We start from the raw sequence: 18,749 nt of genomic DNA on the forward strand, positions 1-18,749 counted from the left end.
CCCACATTATTTTAGCAGCACGTTTAGATTTGCTTGTGAATTGCCATGAGGCCTACACAATATACTGGATTTTTAGAGTTACATTCAACTCTTACATTATTCCTTTAACATGAGAACGTGAGGTTTTCATATTCATCCCAAACATCTCTACATTAGTCTCACACAGTTATGATTATTGTTACTCTACTCAAACATTCTATGCATTTCACTACTGAATATAAACACTCTGGTGCAAAGTACATGTTAACTAACTACGTGCTTGTAAATATGGTACACTTATACATTTTTTTCAAACTTGTGCTCTCTCACAAATAATTTGCCAATCATCTACCTGAAATTTAGCTATACATATATATAGTCACATCAGCAAATCCTCTGTCATGTTCCTAGATGTGGAGATTTTTGTGAATGAGAATTCTCTTAACACCAAACTACACAGGAAAAGCACGGCGGGATATTCAGTACTACATGCAGACAGTAACCATCCGGCCCACCTTATCCGCAGCATCCCCTATGGGGAGATGTTGCGGATCAGGAGAATCTGTAGTAGGGAGACTGACTGCCTTAAAGCACAGCAGGAATGCAGATCAAGGTTTATTGAAAGGGGTTACAGCCCCAAAGTCATTGACAGTGCGACCAGAAGGGCCAACGCACAAAGTAGAGCACAGGCATTGGTGACCAGAGACAGAACCAGAGACATCCCATTGATGAGCAGCCCTTGAGACTTATTCTCACTTTTAGTGACCAGCATCAGGCCATCAGGAAGATTATAACCAGGAATTGGCTTCTAATCAAGAACGATCCAGTCTTGGGAGAGAAACTATCACGCTCCCCCAATCTGACATTTAGAAAAGCCAATTCAATGAGTAACACATTGGTCTCGAGTAGCCCGGAAATGAAATCCTCCTCAGACTGGCTCGCTACAAGCAAGGGATTCATCAAATGTGCAACGTGCAAGGCATGTAAGCAGGGCATTAATAAGACCGAGTACCATAGCCCATTCCACAGTACACCGAGGAAAATAGACAAAAAGCTTACATGTAAATCAGAATATGCAGTATACGTATTAGAGTGCCCTTGCGGTTTGAAATACGTAGGGAGCACTAGACCCCAGTGTCACAAGAGAATTCTCCAACATCTACGGGCCATTAAAAATGGGGATGAATCATACCCCGTGGCTCGTCACTTCTCTGCAGTACATGCAAAAAACTCTGACTTGTTGAAATTTTACATTATTGATTGCATTTTACCCCTGAGACGTGGTGGAGATAGAAATGCCAAATTGAGGAGGTTGGAAACGAAATATATCCTTGAGATGGATACTAAGAGCCCTAATGGGTTGAATTCAACAGAAGATTTTTATACATTTTTGTAAATCAACATATGAGGTTTAAAGTGATTTTAAAACTGTAAATATCTTCTGGTGTCCGTCGTTTAGGAATAAGTCTTTGGCCGCAAGAGTAATGAATTTATTTTAAATTATATCACATTGTATATTACTATGTCTATTTATCTCTTTCACAATTTTCTTGGGGTTCAGGGTAGTCACTACACTGTTGAATTATATGTCAGTGTCATGGATGCACAGTAGTCTGCCCACTGGGGCTGTATTTAAGAGTAAACAACTTTATTGTACTTGCTCATTGCAGAGGCTATCTATAACCCTCCACGTGTGCCGGTCACGGATGTGACTCACCATTTTTCAAGCAAACTAAATCCTTTCTTCAGAAACATTCTTGAGGACCTTTTTACACAGCATAGATTTTTTTAATCATGCCGATATTTTTTAAGGTTCCTTTAAATTTAAATTGTATCTTGAAGTGGTTCTATCAATATTAATGAAATTAATTATTTAATTATATAATTATTTATTGATGCTTATACTCGATGAAGTGGATATTTATTGTCAATGTTTACTTGAAATGCGACTTTGCACGTGATGTAAGCACATCTGGCACCTTAATATGTATTTAACAGCAATATTTGCACAGGAGGTCATCAGGCATAGCCAAGAAAAGGTATAGATCTGTATTTTACAGATATAACTGCATTAAAGCAGGAACAAAGTCTTTCATCCATGTCTAGCACTTTATACAATTGCACTGTCACTTTAAATAGTGGTGTTATGCCCATGTGATGTCATGTGATCAAGGTCCGAGAGAGACCGAAACGCGTCATGGCGGTGGTGTTTGGGCGAGTAAAGAAATAAAGGAATATTTTGCACGAATCTGGGTCTGCATCGTCTCTTTGGATCTGAGTCCTGTGTGCTATCCAGTCATTTCCCTGCACAGTGGGTCCAAACAGCATTCATGCTGCACTCTGGGACCTGCAGTTCCGAGCCACACTTGAAACTGCTCACAGGTGTGGGGACTTCAGTAGAAGGGCGGAGCTATCATGCATCAATCAGCATAACTGAGAGGATTTCACACACAGCGTGTTGCTTCATTCACGGGACGCTTTGGGCGCTGAGGAAGGCAGTTAAGCTGCCGATATGCATTCGCAAAGTTTACAATAAAGAGGCGTCTCCTACCTGGTCCTCCTGGGAATCTGTTTCTTCTTTTCTTGTGGAAGGAGTTTTTGTGCGCATCAATTCAGCGCCACCCAGGGGCGCTTTACAGAGACCCCCATCGCGCATCAGGGAAGCCAGCCTCACTGGGACTTTGGACTCTCCGAGTTCGTGTATTTTCACCAGCGTTGGCTGGACAGGCTGGTAACCCGCCATGGAAGCCAAGGAGGATTGCGAGCGGTTTTGGGATTATTAATCCCATGCTGGGTAGGGCTCACTGCGACTCGTCCCCTGCTTCAAAGACTCTCAGGTCGATGTGGTTGCGGTGGTCTAAGGGGGACCGGAGGAGGCACCTACGAGTTGGAAAACTCCAAAGCAAGACGAACTTTCATCTTTCCTAAAGACTTCACGAGCCTCTCTTGCCAGCCCGCAATGACTTTGTGCTATCCAGTCATTTCCCTGCACAGTGGGTCCAAACAGCATTCATGCTGCACTCTGGGACCTGCAGTTCCGAGCCACACTTGAAACTGCTCACAGGTGTGGGGACTTCAGTAGAAGGGCGGAGCTATCATGCATCAATCAGCATAACTGAGAGGATTTCACACACAGCGTGTTGCTTCATTCACGGGACGCTTTGGGCGCTGAGGAAGGCAGTTAAGCTGCCGAAATGCATTCGCAAAGTTTACAATAAAGAGGCGTCTCCTACCTGGTCCTCCTGGGAATCTGTTTCTTCTTTTCTTGTGGAAGGAGTTTTTGTGCGCATCAATTCAGCGCCACCCAGGGGCGCTTTACAGAGACCCCCATCGCGCATCAGGGAAGCCAGCCTCACTGGGACTTTGGACTCTCCGAGTTTGTGTATTTTCACCAGCGTTGGCTGGACAGGCTGGTAACCCGCCATGGAAGCCAAGGAGGATTGCGAGCGGTTTTGGGATTATTAATCCCATGCTGGGTAGGGCTCACTGCGGCTCGTCCCCTGCTTCAAAGACTCTCAGGTCGATGTGGTTGCGGTGGTCTAAGGGGGACCGGAGGAGGCACCTACGAGTTGGAAAACTCCAAAGCAAGACGAACTTTCATCTTTCCTAAAGACTTCACGAGCCTCTCTTGCCAGCCCGCAATGACTTTGTGCTATCCAGTCATTTCCCTGCACAGTGGGTCCAAACAGCATTCATGCTGCACTCTGGGACCTGCAGCTCCGAGCCACACTTGAAACTGCTCACAGGTGTGGGGACTTCAGTAGAAGGGCGGAGCTATCATGCATCAATCAGCATAACTGAGAGGATTTCACACACAGCGTGTTGCTTCATTCACGGGACGCTTTGGGCGCTGAGGAAGGCAGTTAAGCTGCCGAAATGCATTCGCAAAGTTTACAATAAAGAGGCGTCTCCTACCTGGTCCTCCTGGGAATCTGTTTCTTCTTTTCTTGTGGAAGGAGTTTTTGTGCATATATATATATATATATATATATATATATATATATATATATATATATATATATATATATATATATATATATATATATATATATATATATTAGAGCGGACACGTGTGGGGGCTCATACAGAGCTTTGATATGGATGAACAGTAAAGAAATGTGCAGCGATACACACATAATTATGAACGCTCTCAATCCCAGAATGCAATTCACAGTCCCATCTGGGCAGCCCAACAGGGCGTGGCATTTGGTATAAATCGGGGGGAGTGCTCAGCACATTGTATGCCGCCCGTACCAGTGAGGAGAGGCTAGGGTGAGCCTCGCGCAGTTGTTCGAGTGATTCCCATGAGTGTGGCAACCCAGGAGCTTGATGTTTTAGACGGCCCCACAGCCGTCGGGAATGCACCACCCCACCTACATCGGGGGCCACGCAGACTGGTATCTACCTACTCTGATGTGGTACAACTGCGCTGGATTAGAGCGGACACGTGTGGGGGCTCATACAGAGCTTTGCTATGGATGAACAGTAAAGAAATGTGCAGCGATACACGCATAATTACGAACACACCCAATCCCAGAATGCAATTCACAGTCCCATCTGGGCAGCCCAACAGGGCGTGGCATTTGGTATAAATCGGGGGGAATGCTCAGCACGCCCTTTTCGTCAGAAGCCTCTGAGGAAGTCGGGAATGAAACGCGTCAGGCAAGACAAATGGACTGTTTATTTTAATCTTTGCCTGCACATTGTATGCCGCCCGTACCAGTGAGGAGAGGCTAGGGTGAGCCTCGCGCAGTTGTTCGAGTGATTCCCATGAGTGTGGCAACCCAGGAGCTTGATATAGATATATATATATATATATATATATATATATATATATATATATATATATATATATATATAAATACATGCATACATACATACATACATACATACATACATACATACACACATACACACAAGGACGCGACTCCACGGGAGATTGTTTGTTCAAAAACATTTTATTAACGAAACCAGCACATCAGTTCCAATTAATCAAAGTCCCTGACGCGTTTCGGAGAACCTTTCTTCTTCCTCATAGGGCATAGTCTGACAATTACGGAATCACAACCTTCATTTCCGCCATTTATGTGCACTCTCCAGTGAGCGGCATGCTGGTAGTTGTGGTAACAATTCAACCCAATGGGTGGGGTCCGTACATTTGACAGAAAACCTTTCTTTGTTTTTCACTTACAAATTTTAAAACCCTCCGGTGGGCCTCAGAAATGATGTCCGGATGTAAATGTATATATATATACATACATACATTTAGTTGCTTCTATTTCTGTGAACTTCAAGATTAATTGCATTCCTGTGCTTGCCAAAAGAAAAAAAAAATCTGTGTATTACTACATATATACAGCTCAGTGCATGAAAATTAAGATTGTGTTACTACTGACAGCTATTCCTATTCCAGGGATTTAGTATAAAGATACTACTCATTGCACTGTTTTAGAACTAATGCAAATTTGGCATTTGTCTGGTACAAATATAGTTAAATTGTTATTAGGGGAGCTTCCTTCCTTTCTCCTCCTTCATAGTAAATGTAGGGACAAATTGACGCCTAGTTCGAAAGGTATCCGTATTAGTCAGGCTTTTTCCCTCCAATGAGTTCCTCAATTCGCTTATCATAATATTATTTAGAATTGACACATTTTTCCTTCCCTCATTTTCAGTGTGCTATGTGACTAAAGTAAATAATCATCGTATTTGCCTGTTGTGTAGAAATAACTGCTTGTGTGGTGGCCCGAGGACACGCATACATGCTTCTCTATCCCATAGTAAAAATTGGTCATTGGATCAAACTGAACTCATGATGTACAGGACACCAAGTACGTGACCATGAGCTAGGTCTTAGAAAACATGACCTCTGGAATTATGGGCTAGTCTAACACGTGGCAAGGAACAGCCTAAGTCATTTTTAAGACCTCCCTGACTCTATACATAGTTACTCGCAGAAAAGTGACATCTTTCAGTTGTTCAAAATAAATATGAATTGTGCACATGTAATGCTATGTTTTTCACAGTTATGTTCGATGTGTTACTATCCAGTCAGATTGAATGCTGTCAGAATGCGGATGACTTTTACAGTGCAATGGGAAGACTCACTCAAGAGATGCTGGAAGATAGTCTTATTGAGAGCTATGAACTCATGCAGGTTAGTAGATCAGAGGAATCATGATCATTTTGGGTTCTTAATATAAAATGGGTTGAAAAGTTATGTGAAAAATGACTATTTTCTTTACCAGAATAACAGACTTCTGTCATGAAGGGTATTAAGACCCTATAGCTGACTTTCATTACATTCAGTGGCTTCAACATATAATGAAGTATATATGTTACAGAGAAAGCAGAACATTTTATGATATTTTTTATTTTTTAAATGTAAAAACATGTATAGTCAAAAGTGTTTTAAAAATGATTCTTTTGAAGGATTTGCTTTGTAACTTTACTCTTTGAATTTCCCTTTGTAAATATTTGGTGTGACAAACATTGGGACAGGTACTGCATTATGTGTATTCAACCATTGTCCGTGTGCTTCCCTGCCGGCCCACCCACCATTGTCTCTGTGCTTCCTTACCCTCCCAGCATTGTCTTTGTGGTCCCCACCATTGTCAATGTGCTTCTGCGCCCACCTACCCTCCATTGCCATCAGACAGGCTAGCTTGAATCCAGCGGCGCAGTGAGCACGGGACTCACATCTGGGCATATCTTTCCCACTTAGGGCGACAAACAGCAAAAGCAACAAATGACTGGATCACTGCACCCCTGGATTTAAGCTAGCCTGGCTGATGAAGGGTGATGCCTCAAAACCAGTCCCAGGATGCTAGTTTCATGTCCAGGGAAGACGTGGCTTGGCAGTTCGGGCTGGACTGTTCCCATGAGGATCAGGGTCAAGCCTGATTTGCATATGGCTGGGTCCAAACTGGGGTGGTGTGGTGAGCAAAGGAATAATGGATTAAACCCAGATCTTCGTGATTGGGGTGATTGTTTGCATTGTTCAGCATTCTGTCCATCATTTGTTGCTTTTGCGTCTGTTGGGAGAGTACCATTTCAATGACTGACTAAGGAACTGAGACCCTATATTGTGAAGGGCCTTGTAGGTAATGCATAAGGCCTTAAATCTTAAATTTATTCGGACTTCTTACTGGAAGCCAATGAAGGTTTTTAATATCCTTGCCCACTAATTGGAACTTGGGAATGCCTAGGAGAAGTCTGGCTTCCGCATTCTGCACAGTCTGAAGTTTATTGGGATGTTTTTGCTGCATGTTCAGGTAGAGGCCATTGCAGTAATCTAATTTTGATAAGATTAAGGTATTAATTACTGTCTTTTTAGTCTGGGCCTGGACGAAAGGTAAGATTTACTTTAGGGATTTAAGTAAATAGAAGCTGGAGGAAGTGATGGCGTCAACATGTGGCCCAAAGTTATATTTTTCATCAATGATCACTCAAAGGTTTTTTGCTTTCATCTCCGGTGCGGGCAGAGGGCCCATCTCGCCTGGCCACCAAACTGGGGCCATATTAGAGAAATGTTTCCGAAACTGATTACCTTCAATTTTAGGCAATGTGAGCTCATCCAAGACATAATGGCTAGCATGTAATTGGGCTTTTGGGGTGCCATATTGTTGCCATTTCTAAAGGCTGACAGAACAATCTGGGTATTGTCCGCGTAGGAGGTCAGAGAAAGACCAAAAGATCTGATTAGATTGGCCAGTTCTGTAACATATATATTAAATAGTGTGGGGCTGATAGAGGAGTTCTGTTGTACTCCATAAGGAAGTGAAAAGAGAGAGGATTCATAACGGCCCAAGGCCATGGATGGTAGTCTTCTAGAAAGGAAGTATGTGATCAGTGTTAGCGCTTTCTCTTTACTAGCTAAGAAGCTTAGTCAGCTATTTAAACATCATGTGGTCGATGGTGTAAAATGCAGCTGACAGATCAAGGAGGATGAGAACCGCTTCCCCCACACTATCAAAAACTATTCTAATTTACTCCATGGCTTTGATCAAGGCTGTTTCGGTGCTGTGTCCTAACCTGAAACCGAATTGAGATTCATCAAGAAGGTGATTGTCCTGGAGATATTTTGTGAGCTGAGTATTCATCACCTTCTCTATTATCTTAGCTGAAAAAGGGGGGCAGGAGATTGGTTGGTAGCTATTTGGATCTGTTGGATCAAGATTGGGTTTCTTAAGGAGAAGTAAAACAGAGGCATTTTTCCAGATAACCGGGAAGATCCTGATGTTAAACATTACGTTAAATATAGACAAGAGACTTGTGCTTGTAATTTCAGGGACCAGTTTAAGAACCAACTGAGCCGGTATTTGTGAGCGTAATCATGGTGCTAATCTGGTCTCTAGTGACCGGGACAAATTCGGAGAAGGAGGGAGGACTTGGCCTGGGGGGTCGACTATGGGTGCGCCATATTGCTGGGCAGAGAGGAGAGCTTGGATATTACTTGAAAGAGCTCTTTGGTAGAATTTTTGGCTCCGTTAATTTGCGGAGTGTAATACTTACTTTTCTCCTTACTGATGAGTGTTCTATTTGGATAGTGAGGACTTGTACACCAGATGCTCTCTTTCGTTGTATTGTGCCTGCCAGCCCCTTTCCTGTATTCTGCAATTTAGTTTTTCGAGTCTGAGTGCCTCAGAAAACTATGGTGCTGATGGAGTTTCCCTGTTGTTGGAGACTTTTTTGTAGGGGGATAACTTATCTACGGCATCCTTTAGCCAGTTGTTATAAAGAACAGAGGCCTGGTCAGAGTCTTCTGTTAGATTTGGTAAAGATTGCGACAAGCGCAGCCTAATTATGTTATTGTCTATATCCTTCCATGTGCATGTGCATCCTCACGGATTGCTTCCTGAGCCTAGATGATGGGAGTGTGGGACATTAAGGTCCATCATAATGAGGTTGTGGTCAGTCCAAACTAATGGTACGACTTCCCTGATATTAAGAAAGGCACTGTTAGTAGCAAAAAGACCCTCTAAGGTATGTCCCGCAATGTGGGTGGGTTCAAGAATAATCTGTGAAAGTCCTAGCATACTCAAGGTTTCTATTGGATCCAGCCTCAAGGTGGAAATTGAAATCGCCCAGAATATGGAAGTCTTTCTCCTAGGCACAAGCCTCAAAGAGAGAACTAAAGTTATTGAGTAGGCTGCCTTAAGGCCCCAGATGGCGCTAGATTAACATGCCCTTTAAGGTAAAGCGATTACTAATTTTTAAGTGAAAAAGAAAACTTTTCAGTCTTAAGAGGGAACGGTTTCAAACGAGGCTGTGAACGCATCGCGATAAATAACCGCAATTCCACCCCCTCGTTTAGTTGATCTATCCTGTCTATGCACGAGAAGCCTGAGGGTACTGCAATACAGAAGTCTGGGCCGGTGGAAGGATCTGCCCAGGTTTCTGTGATAAAAAGCAAGTCCAGTTTCTGGAGCTCAATTAAGTCTAAAATTTATAGTTTGTGTTTAGGGAGAAAATGGGCATTTTTCGATTGTGCATCCCGTGCTCGGATTGCTTTTCTTTTTTGAATACTGCTGCTTTCCAGCAAGAGAAGTAAGAGGAGAGGTGTGCTGGCAAATGACGGGAGGCAAAAGACTATGACTGCAGTTGAAGCAGATCATATTATTTTTAAGCGAAAGAGTCACAAGATTGAAGGACGTACATTTAAAGGAGGGAGGGTGTGTGGTTTAGAGATGTGAGTTCCCTACAGTTATAACTTTGCTGGTTATGAGCTAAAGGCGAGTCTCAACCAGGGTTCCAGGCACAGACAGGCTTGACTTTGGTGCTCCAGCTGCACGGACGTGTTTCCATCTTAAGTAGCACTCCAGTGGAGGGGTTGTGGCCACAACGCGAGCAGATCTCTCCGAGTAAAACCGATGGGCAAAACAAATGGGCTTTAAGGCAGGGTCTAGCAACCCCTATAGCTTTCACAGGCTCCCCTGTGCAAAGCATATAATGGTAAAATAAACCAATAGAAATAAACTTTGGTAAATTTAAAATCAAAAACTGAATAAAACCTGAAAGATTACTCCCACTAAGATGGCGCCCAGCTAACTGGGATCCAGGCAACTCCCAAATGACACAAGTGCCTACAAGGAAATGAACATGGGCTGTTGTATTCTCAGGAGGACAATCCTTAGCTTTCTCAGTTCTCCCTCTGTTACCATTGGACTTCCAATGTAAACTCTACAAGGTAACTGAGTTGAGCAGATAGGGGAAATATAGACCTGGACCCATTGCTAAACCTAAGATTCGGAGTCAAAAGTACCTTAGAAATAGCTATCATCATTTTTAATATATTGGAGATTTCATATAAATTTCGATAAAAAGCATGACGGGAAAGTTGGATTAGATTCTGCTGCAGCTATGCATTACAGAAGCGGAGTCAGAAGATAAATAAAATTACAATGAAGCCATGAAAAAAATGCCAAGACTTTGGACCACCAGGTTAGGGTGCTGCCTAATTTTAATTCACAATGAAAATATCACATCCGCTTCTCATTCGCCTCCTGTTTTCCCTTTGCTACACTAGTTAAATAAAAGCGTGTTTAAGAAATGGCTATAAATGTAAACACGACCTTAGGAGTTCATTTTGTCATCAAATGTGTGTACTAGGCTTAGTCACTTGTGATGTTTTTTGCTTTTTTTGTTACAATGTGTTTATTATGATAGATTCCATATTTACCTTTCACTTTCTGAATGAAAATACTTCATTTAACAATGCATCGTTTGTTTGTTTTAGACTGTCTACTCTATGGCACAATTCCCTTTCCCGCAATTGGCTGAGCTCAGGGAGAAGTATACATACAACATCACTCCATTCCCTGCACCTGTAAAATCTGCTTCATTTTCTGGGTAAGTGCAAATCCCAAATTATTTTTGTGTCTGGCCTGGTCTTTCCACATACTCTTCCAGTTATGTTTGAATTTGGAGTGTAAGGAGTATTGTATTTTATGAGGGTTATGTGAGTGAGATGGTAACAGCTTCATGTGAGTTGTGCAAACGAACAATTTCCTCCTTTCTATATGAATAGATTTACTAATCACTACTAGACTCTCAAATGTAGCAGTTTTTGATTGATTTAAATTCATAGTCGAAAGGAGAGTACTGTGAAATGAGTTTAAACTGAGCTATTCAGAAATCCTACAATCATAAGTCAAATGTTGAAGGTAAAACAGTGTGTGAAATATCACATGGTATTAGTGCATCTATCTCAGAGTTCTGTATTTAATATGCAGATCAGTGGTTCTGGCACAGCGCGGCTCCAAAAATTCTTCATTAACCACCACTTATAAACCCATAGAACTACTTACAAATCCTTACAATTGGGCCCGTACTTTCAACCTTACATTCATTCACACATTTATTCTGTTCCGAGGATTCAGTATTGGTTCAAAAGGGAGTCGCAGTGCTATAGTGGAGTGCCTGAACTAAACTTTTTACACTTTTTACAACTGCAGTTTTATTTCTAAATACCATGGTTTCCATTAAAGCAAAGGAAAATAATATCACCTTACTATTCATAATTAATTTGGATCTGCTAGTAAAAGTTGACTAAAGGAAGTATCAAGTCCAGCTTAATTCTCCATTTATTTAATTTTTATTTTCGAAATTTTAATCTCCTAGCATGATCTCTACGTTTAATAAAGTTAGAAAATAATTCAGTTTGCAATAAAATCCTGAAAGAAAAGGTTACATTTCTTTAACATTCATTTATTAGCAATGACCGCAAAAGGAAATAAGACAGTGAAATATTACCCAAATGGAGAAACGAAGACATCAGTACAGAATGTAATAGTCCCAAACGAAAATCTCTCTGTCTCTCTCTCCCTCTCTGGACTTCGCACCCATTCAAAAGTTAAAGTTGAGAGAAATTCCAAAAGTTAAAGTTGAGAGAAATTTCAAAGTACCTGCGCCTTAAGGAAAATTGCGCAGACGGACAGCATCTCGGGGTGCAAAGATCAAATCGAAAAACGAGCTGCTTTCAATGTCCAAAACGTCCTTTTTCACTAACTTACCTATCTAAATTTGTAACTCTTAATTTCTGAAATGTCTGTGATTGGTCAATTTGGAGTAGGATGAGCATCATCTCATCATTCTTTATGGTAATGTTTGCACCGTCATCATCACGTTGCTGTAACTGGGGTGTCATTGTCTAAACGTTTGACTGCCTTTGAAGTGTCCTCTAAATTGTTATTTGTCACTCCTTTCCCAAGGCAATATGTCGGCTTCGCTGTCATCTTGGCTTAGGCCCCACAAAATGGCCGCGCTGTTCTTGACCCACACTGTTCAGTCACAGGCAGCTTGCAACTCCGATTCTGGCGCCTGCGCACTTCTGTCGCCATCTCGGAATTTCAATCAATTTTTTCATGTTCTCTCTTAGGCCTCAATTTAGGAACTATCACGGAAACAAACACAAATAGATGTAAGTTTACGAAATGAAGCCCTTTCTGTTTACCTCCCCCTTCTAATGATAACCCAGTTAGTATTTACCTAGCTTTAAGCGATATTTATGCATAATTTGACTTACCAGTCTTCATGATATATGCCACAAATAAACAGACAGAAGAACATTCATGCATTTTCTTTTTAGATTATAACATATGCGTAAATTTTATGACACAATATTTGACAAATTAGTAAATGATGGCTTCTGCAAAAACATGCAAATTAGTATCCCACGTGTATTTGTGTATGCATTTTACTCTAGGTTGGTAAATTTAAAAAACCACACATTTAGTACTTGTCACTGTTATGGAGAGTTAACTTTACAAGGGGTATACAAAAATGTTGTTTTCCACCTTGCTCCATCAGTTCCAATTCTTATGATATCGTTTAGTAGGCTAATGTACAAACTGTACTTTGTAGGATGTTCGGTGCAATATATGTGGCAGGCTCCAGACTTAGGGCCTGATTCTGATGTTGGCGGAGCCTCTTGGAGGCGATCCTACAGCCAACAGCCTTTCAGTCCGACCGCGGTATTCTGGTGCTGGCAGTTGGACCCTCAGCTGTTGGACGCAACACCGCCACCTCCACCAGGATCCTAGACTCCGACGTTGTGGCGGTAGGAAGAGCGTCCCAGAAGGGAGGCATGCTGAGTGAGGCACCGTCAATGAGATTACAATATCCCTTTCCGACAGCCTTTCAATGGCGGGAACCCTGATGTGAAAGAGGTTGTCGGAAAGGGATCGGGCCCCAAACTGGGCCCCAGACTGTCGGAGGCCAATGAAAGGAGTCCCGGGGGGACTTCTAGTGTCCCCACTTACCTCCATACATCGTGTGCAAATACATGACATGATGCATGGGGCACACTGAATGGACGTGGAGGAGGCTCTGCATGGTGTCGGCATGTGCAGCTGCCCTTTTCCATGCCAGCAGAATACCCCCGCCGTGGTACCGACAACTTTCTAACTGCTAGCCCGACGATCAAACTGAAATACGGCCCTTAGCCCTTATTGAACTAACTCCCTTTCAGTAGTGTATTGGCAAGGTCAGATCTCTCTCAGCAGGGTCCTAGGTCTATAAAGTAAAACTGTTAAAAATATATTAATGAATGCCCAAGTGCACTAATGGACTCCACCTCAAACTAAGACCACCCTGAATACATGCCCTATTGTACACCTGGGCCATCTGTTGATCTTCCCTTAAAGGCCTTTTATTTTACACTTGTCCCTGACTGCAGTCTATGGCACAAGAACAAGATTTGCAAAGTCCTTTTGTGATTGAAACCCCTTCATTTTGCCAAATCCCAGGGTTTACAATCACTAAAGGGCTTTCTACAAGGCACAAAAATGACTTTTAGTAGTTTGTAAAGATTTTCTGACTCATGAAATGGCTTTTGCAACCCTTTTTGAATTGGAAATAGGAGGTAGCGTTTAGAGGATATCCCACTCCTATTTCTGCGAGGCAATTACAGGGGCGAAAGTCTGCTGTCTCATACAATGCTCCAACCCTGCATTCACAGCTAATAACGAGGGGCTGCAAATTGTGACCTGTCTAATTCATATTCCTTAGGTAGGTCGTTTTGCATTCCCATGTGAATGGATAATTAGCTATGTGACCTATTAGTAAAAAGGTTGCACTGTACATTGCACACCTATTTGGAAGCCAGTCAGCGTACAAATTACACATCCTGGTTTGCAAATGACTATTAGTACAATAAGACCCTACTCCTTTTATTGCAAAAAAAATCCATTAACTTCTCTTAATGTTCAAATAACGCCAGTTCCTATTGTCTCTCTTCCTCCATCATTTGCAACAATTTTGTTAACAGCAAGTCCTCTGTAATGTATTTAACTGCTGCACAGGCATTTTATTTCATTTTATTTTTGCATCAATACATTTAACATTTTGTTTTCCTCTCAAAAATATTTTTTTTATAGAAGACTAAGCAAAAGTAGAGATAGTGATGAGGAAAATGACTTGGATGATGAGGATATTGTAGCTAATGCGGTTGGCTGTCTTGGACCATTCAGTGGACTTCTGGCACCAGAGCTGCAGAAATACCAGAAACAAATAAAAGGTATGTTTGATTACTCATTTCATAAAATATATATATAATGTGAATTGTTAAGGTATATTAATCTCAGACCTCTATATCAGGCAAGATGGGTGACTGAGTATGCTGGGTTTAGGTAGTGCACTGGGTTTGTGCTTCTTGTTAGCATGGTAGATTAGTAAAGGGGCAAAAAGTCCCACTTCTTTTTCCCTACTAGAAATGGGCACTGCAACACGCCTTTCTTCCCGCAGAGCTTCTGACATCATAGTGTAATTCAATTAAGACTGTGTAGCATTGGAGTTAAAGCGGAAGCAGTTCTGTCTTTGCTACCTAGCCACTGTTCCCTTACTTTGAGTTGAGGAAGGTGGCAGCAGAAATTATCTGTATGACAAATTGCTCGGTCAACTTCACTGCCATGACAACATGGCATGTAAGTCATTGCTACTAAAGCACTAGACAATTTAAATTCATATTTCATAATGCTACAATTATCGGTTCATTGGCTGTATTCATACAGATTGGCAAACAAAGCACACCATTTTAATCAAAATTCCCCCTTCATCTCTGTGCATCTCAGCAATTAGAATACCAGACTTTTGACTGTGGTGAGGCGTGTTCACTTACCCAACATAATGGAGGGCAACACGTTTTTCACCATGCTGAGCCAGGAAGCACTGAAACGTAACTTCGGTAATGCATATGAAACATCAAGAGTACTCCATAAAGATCACTCGCACCCTACCTTTTGTTATTGAAAAAAGAATAGAGGGATTCTTTAGAACCTTTGACCTACTGAGCCTCGAAAGAGAAACTTGTATTTCAGAGACATCATGATGCCTGGAGTTACACTCTTGCAACATCTTGATTATCCAAAAATATAAAAGGCTTAAGATCAGTCTGAGAACCTTTCTAGGCTCAGTCAGTTTCTCAGACACGACAAGCCTAAGATGGTGATTCTGATGCAAATTATGAAATACTAATTTCTGTACTGAACTGTTGTGGAGAGAGTTTCCTACTGCATGTACCCGACGGATAAGGGCAAAGTGCATGTCTGAAGTTGTTGCTGGGTATCATCGTTGCTGTTAATAAATCCTACCATTCCATTCAGTTTGGTTTACTACAACAAGACAAAAGTTGTCCATAAGGAGTGACCCCTGATGTACTTCACCCCACCTAGACCAATCAATTTTAAAAATGTGATCTTCTGTTCTTGGCCAAGAGCTTAATTCTTGTTCTTCCTCTTGAGCCTAATGCTCTCTCAAAGCAAGAAGGGTATTTATGGTTGTCTTCTAATTGGTAAATTAAAGTTTAGAGTGTGGATATTTGACTAGTGAGTAAACAACACTATCCAATGTCATACTATAGGTTCTGAAAGCAGTAAAAATGGAATTGGGAGATGCAATAAAAAAAATAATGATTTATGAATTATTAGTCAGTAGAGCAAACTTAGTCATGTATTAGTCATTGCTGTAAAACAGATATTGAAGTTAATGCATTTGCAGTTGTTCGGATAGTGTAGATAAATGTATTGTCTAAAAGGAAAATGAATCCCTTCTACCACTTAACATTGGAATCCAAGAGAAATGGATTACAGGAAAATTTGGTCTCCTAATTCTGCTTTAACGATTTGCTCCATGCTACACTCTTTAACTGTAATACTTCACTATTCCTTAGACAATGTGCACAAGCTGAAAGTAGCTCACCAAACAAGTGGCAAAAGTAAATTAACAAAACAGTAACGTAAATAAATTAACAATTAATATTTGTAGAGCACAGCTCCGTTTGAGAGGACAAGGCTGAAGTATGCTTGTAATGGCTCAGAAACAAAAATGTGATTAAAGTATCAGTGTTAGAGATCAGGGGTATTTTTTAACGAGACATTGAGCAGGAAGTACATTTAGTCTGCTGCTGCTCAATGTGCTCTTCTACTTTTAAATGGGATCTTCCATTTTAATGGAGGATATGGTGGAATGTCTGGGCACCCTGTAATGAATAGTACTGCATGCAAAGTTATCTAGTAGCAGTGTTCGGCATATGTGACTAGATACAGAAAGGTGTTTTTATACGTAATTTGAAATTAAGCTTTTAAAACGTGTTCGCTATTTTACTGACCTCAAGTGTTGAAGCATTGAGGATATCATTGTTATAAGAGCTTTGATATTTGAAGTAAAAGCGTTGATAATAAAATGTATTAGAAGTCTAATACATGGGGAAGTGGTATTAGGGGAAACAACATATTTGTATGATTTAATTAAATCTAAAAAAGCTTGGGCGATGAATAGTAGAGTTTTATTGGAAGATTGTTAAACAAAATATAAACCTTTGTATGGAAGAAACTGTTTTAAGAGTTTTTGCTAAATCATCAAGGAGAAACCATTTAAATATTTGTGTGCAGCTATAAAGCTTTCATCATGTCTAACCTGTTATCACGACATATCGCTAAATACAAGGCGCAACATGGTGAGAATTCTGATTTGTTTTTTTTAAAGTTTTTTTTCCAGTAAATAGGCAAAGACTGATGTTGATACAGATGGGGCATTGACTACATTTTATTGAGAGTAAGGCCCCCTGCTTTTTAGATAGATATAGGTTTAGTTGCATTTTTTAATGTGGAAAAAAACTGATGAGCTGACACCTTTAATTTGATTAAACCCGTGTTTCATGAAAGAATAAACTGTATTTGAGGCCATTGTTTTAACAAAATGTTAGAAATATTCAGCCTTTGAATTTGTGTTTACTTTGGAAACTGAGAGGGTTGCACTTATAGTGGGAATTTGTTTTAAACCATGCTTTGAAATATGTAGAATACATTTTTGGTTTTAAATAGGAAACATGTTCAATAGGAAAATGTTATTATGGTAGTGTGTAGTGTGATGTTAAATTTATACATTTGCCTTCATACACTAGTTTATTAATTGAAACTGAAACGGATTCAGTTGTGTTCAAAACCAGGAGTGTTGGAAAGTTAACTGTTGTTGCAGAGGAGCATAGCGGTATCACAATATTTGATGAGGTAGTTATGCATTGACATTGACCAGGACCAACACTATTCCAGCCCCTTTTTTGCAGAAAAAAACAAATTAAACTTTCACACATTTGTCAACTGTAGTTTGTGAATTTATGCTGTCATTCTTTGGGTGATCTAACCAGTTATTTAATTGATGGTATTATATAGGATTGTCACCAGGGAAAGTAAAACTAGCCTCAGTAGGTAATGTACCTTTCTGGTTGAGGAAAAGGCTTCACCTGGCAGTAGGAACATAAACTATAGAGAAGAGCTAAGCCAGAACTAGGGAGAGACGGAGCAAATGTTGGAAAAAATTACGTCAGGGTAAGGGTGAAGAAAGGCAGTATCTAATCTAGTTCCGTATTCTTCATGGGAACCTCTTTGTTGAGTGTAGTCTCCTCTGTTTGTTAATCTGACTGGCTAAAATAATAAAACATTTCTGTGACAGAAAACAAGGAGACTCAAATCTTGGGTTCCAGCAACATTGCCGAACTCAGCCCAGGAGCAATTGATTCTTGTCGGAGTGAATGCCATGCAGCTTTTAATAGCATGATGATGGAACGTATGACCACGGACATTAATGCATTAAAGCAGCAATATTCCAGGATTAAAAAAAGGCAACTGCAACAGGTCCACCAAGTGTACATCAGAGCAGGTAAATATGCACTTGAGAAGCAAAGTGGATAATATGTGTAGCTGAAAATATGTTTATGGTGTGTTTCCATATGGGGTACGGGAAATGAAGTGAAGTGATAGCCCTGCGCTGAAGTTGTTGCGTGTACTTGTGTAATGCGTGGTATTGCTTTCACATCAGTTACATGCATGTGGGTTTTCATGAGTGTATTTTGTGCCATGGTTAGCTCTGCAATTACTCTTTGGAAATAAAATCACATGGCGGCTCTTAGAAACCAGTTCCCTAGCTGCTGTATTGATGGTTAACTATTGCATGATCAGTAAAATGCACATTTGTGTTGGTTAGGCACACAAATGGACTGAAAGTACGATCTAGAAAGTTTAAACATGCTATCCAGATACCACTTCTGAAAAGTGATATAAATAATTATCGCAACACACACAGCAACATGTTTAATACTTTTCCCTTCTGTCTTGATACGGATTTTAAATACGGTCTTAAAGGACATGCAGGCACTGCCATCACTAATCTGATTAGAGTGGATAAAAACATAGCTCAGCATCCAGAAATCATCTTAGAACATTAGCCCATACCTTATGGTCTGCTAGAGATTTGACAGAGGATGCGGTTGCTCTTTT

At 40.8% G+C, this 18,749-nt stretch overlaps 1 protein-coding gene across 3 annotated transcripts in view; it reads left to right on the forward strand.

Annotated features, from left to right (window-relative positions):
- Positions 1 to 18,749, forward strand: part of TBC1D30 (TBC1 domain family member 30) — a 374,894-nt gene that overhangs the window by 343,168 nt on the left and 12,977 nt on the right. For 2 of the 3 annotated variants that reach the window (XM_078676239.1, XM_078676257.1), the window contains exons 9-12: positions 6,028 to 6,133; positions 10,715 to 10,827; positions 14,355 to 14,494; positions 17,926 to 18,132. In XM_078676239.1, coding sequence (XP_078532365.1) covers positions 6,028 to 6,133; positions 10,715 to 10,827; positions 14,355 to 14,494; positions 17,926 to 18,132 — 566 coding nt within the window. The remainder of the gene's footprint in view (positions 1 to 6,027; positions 6,134 to 10,714; positions 10,828 to 14,354; positions 14,495 to 17,925; positions 18,133 to 18,749) is intronic. The other variant, XM_078676248.1, reaches the window with a different exon arrangement.

The sequence above is a fragment of the Lissotriton helveticus genome, chromosome 1_1, assembly GCF_964261635.1.
Source record: "Lissotriton helveticus chromosome 1_1, aLisHel1.1, whole genome shotgun sequence".
Classification (NCBI taxonomy): Eukaryota; Metazoa; Chordata; class Amphibia; order Caudata; family Salamandridae; genus Lissotriton; species Lissotriton helveticus.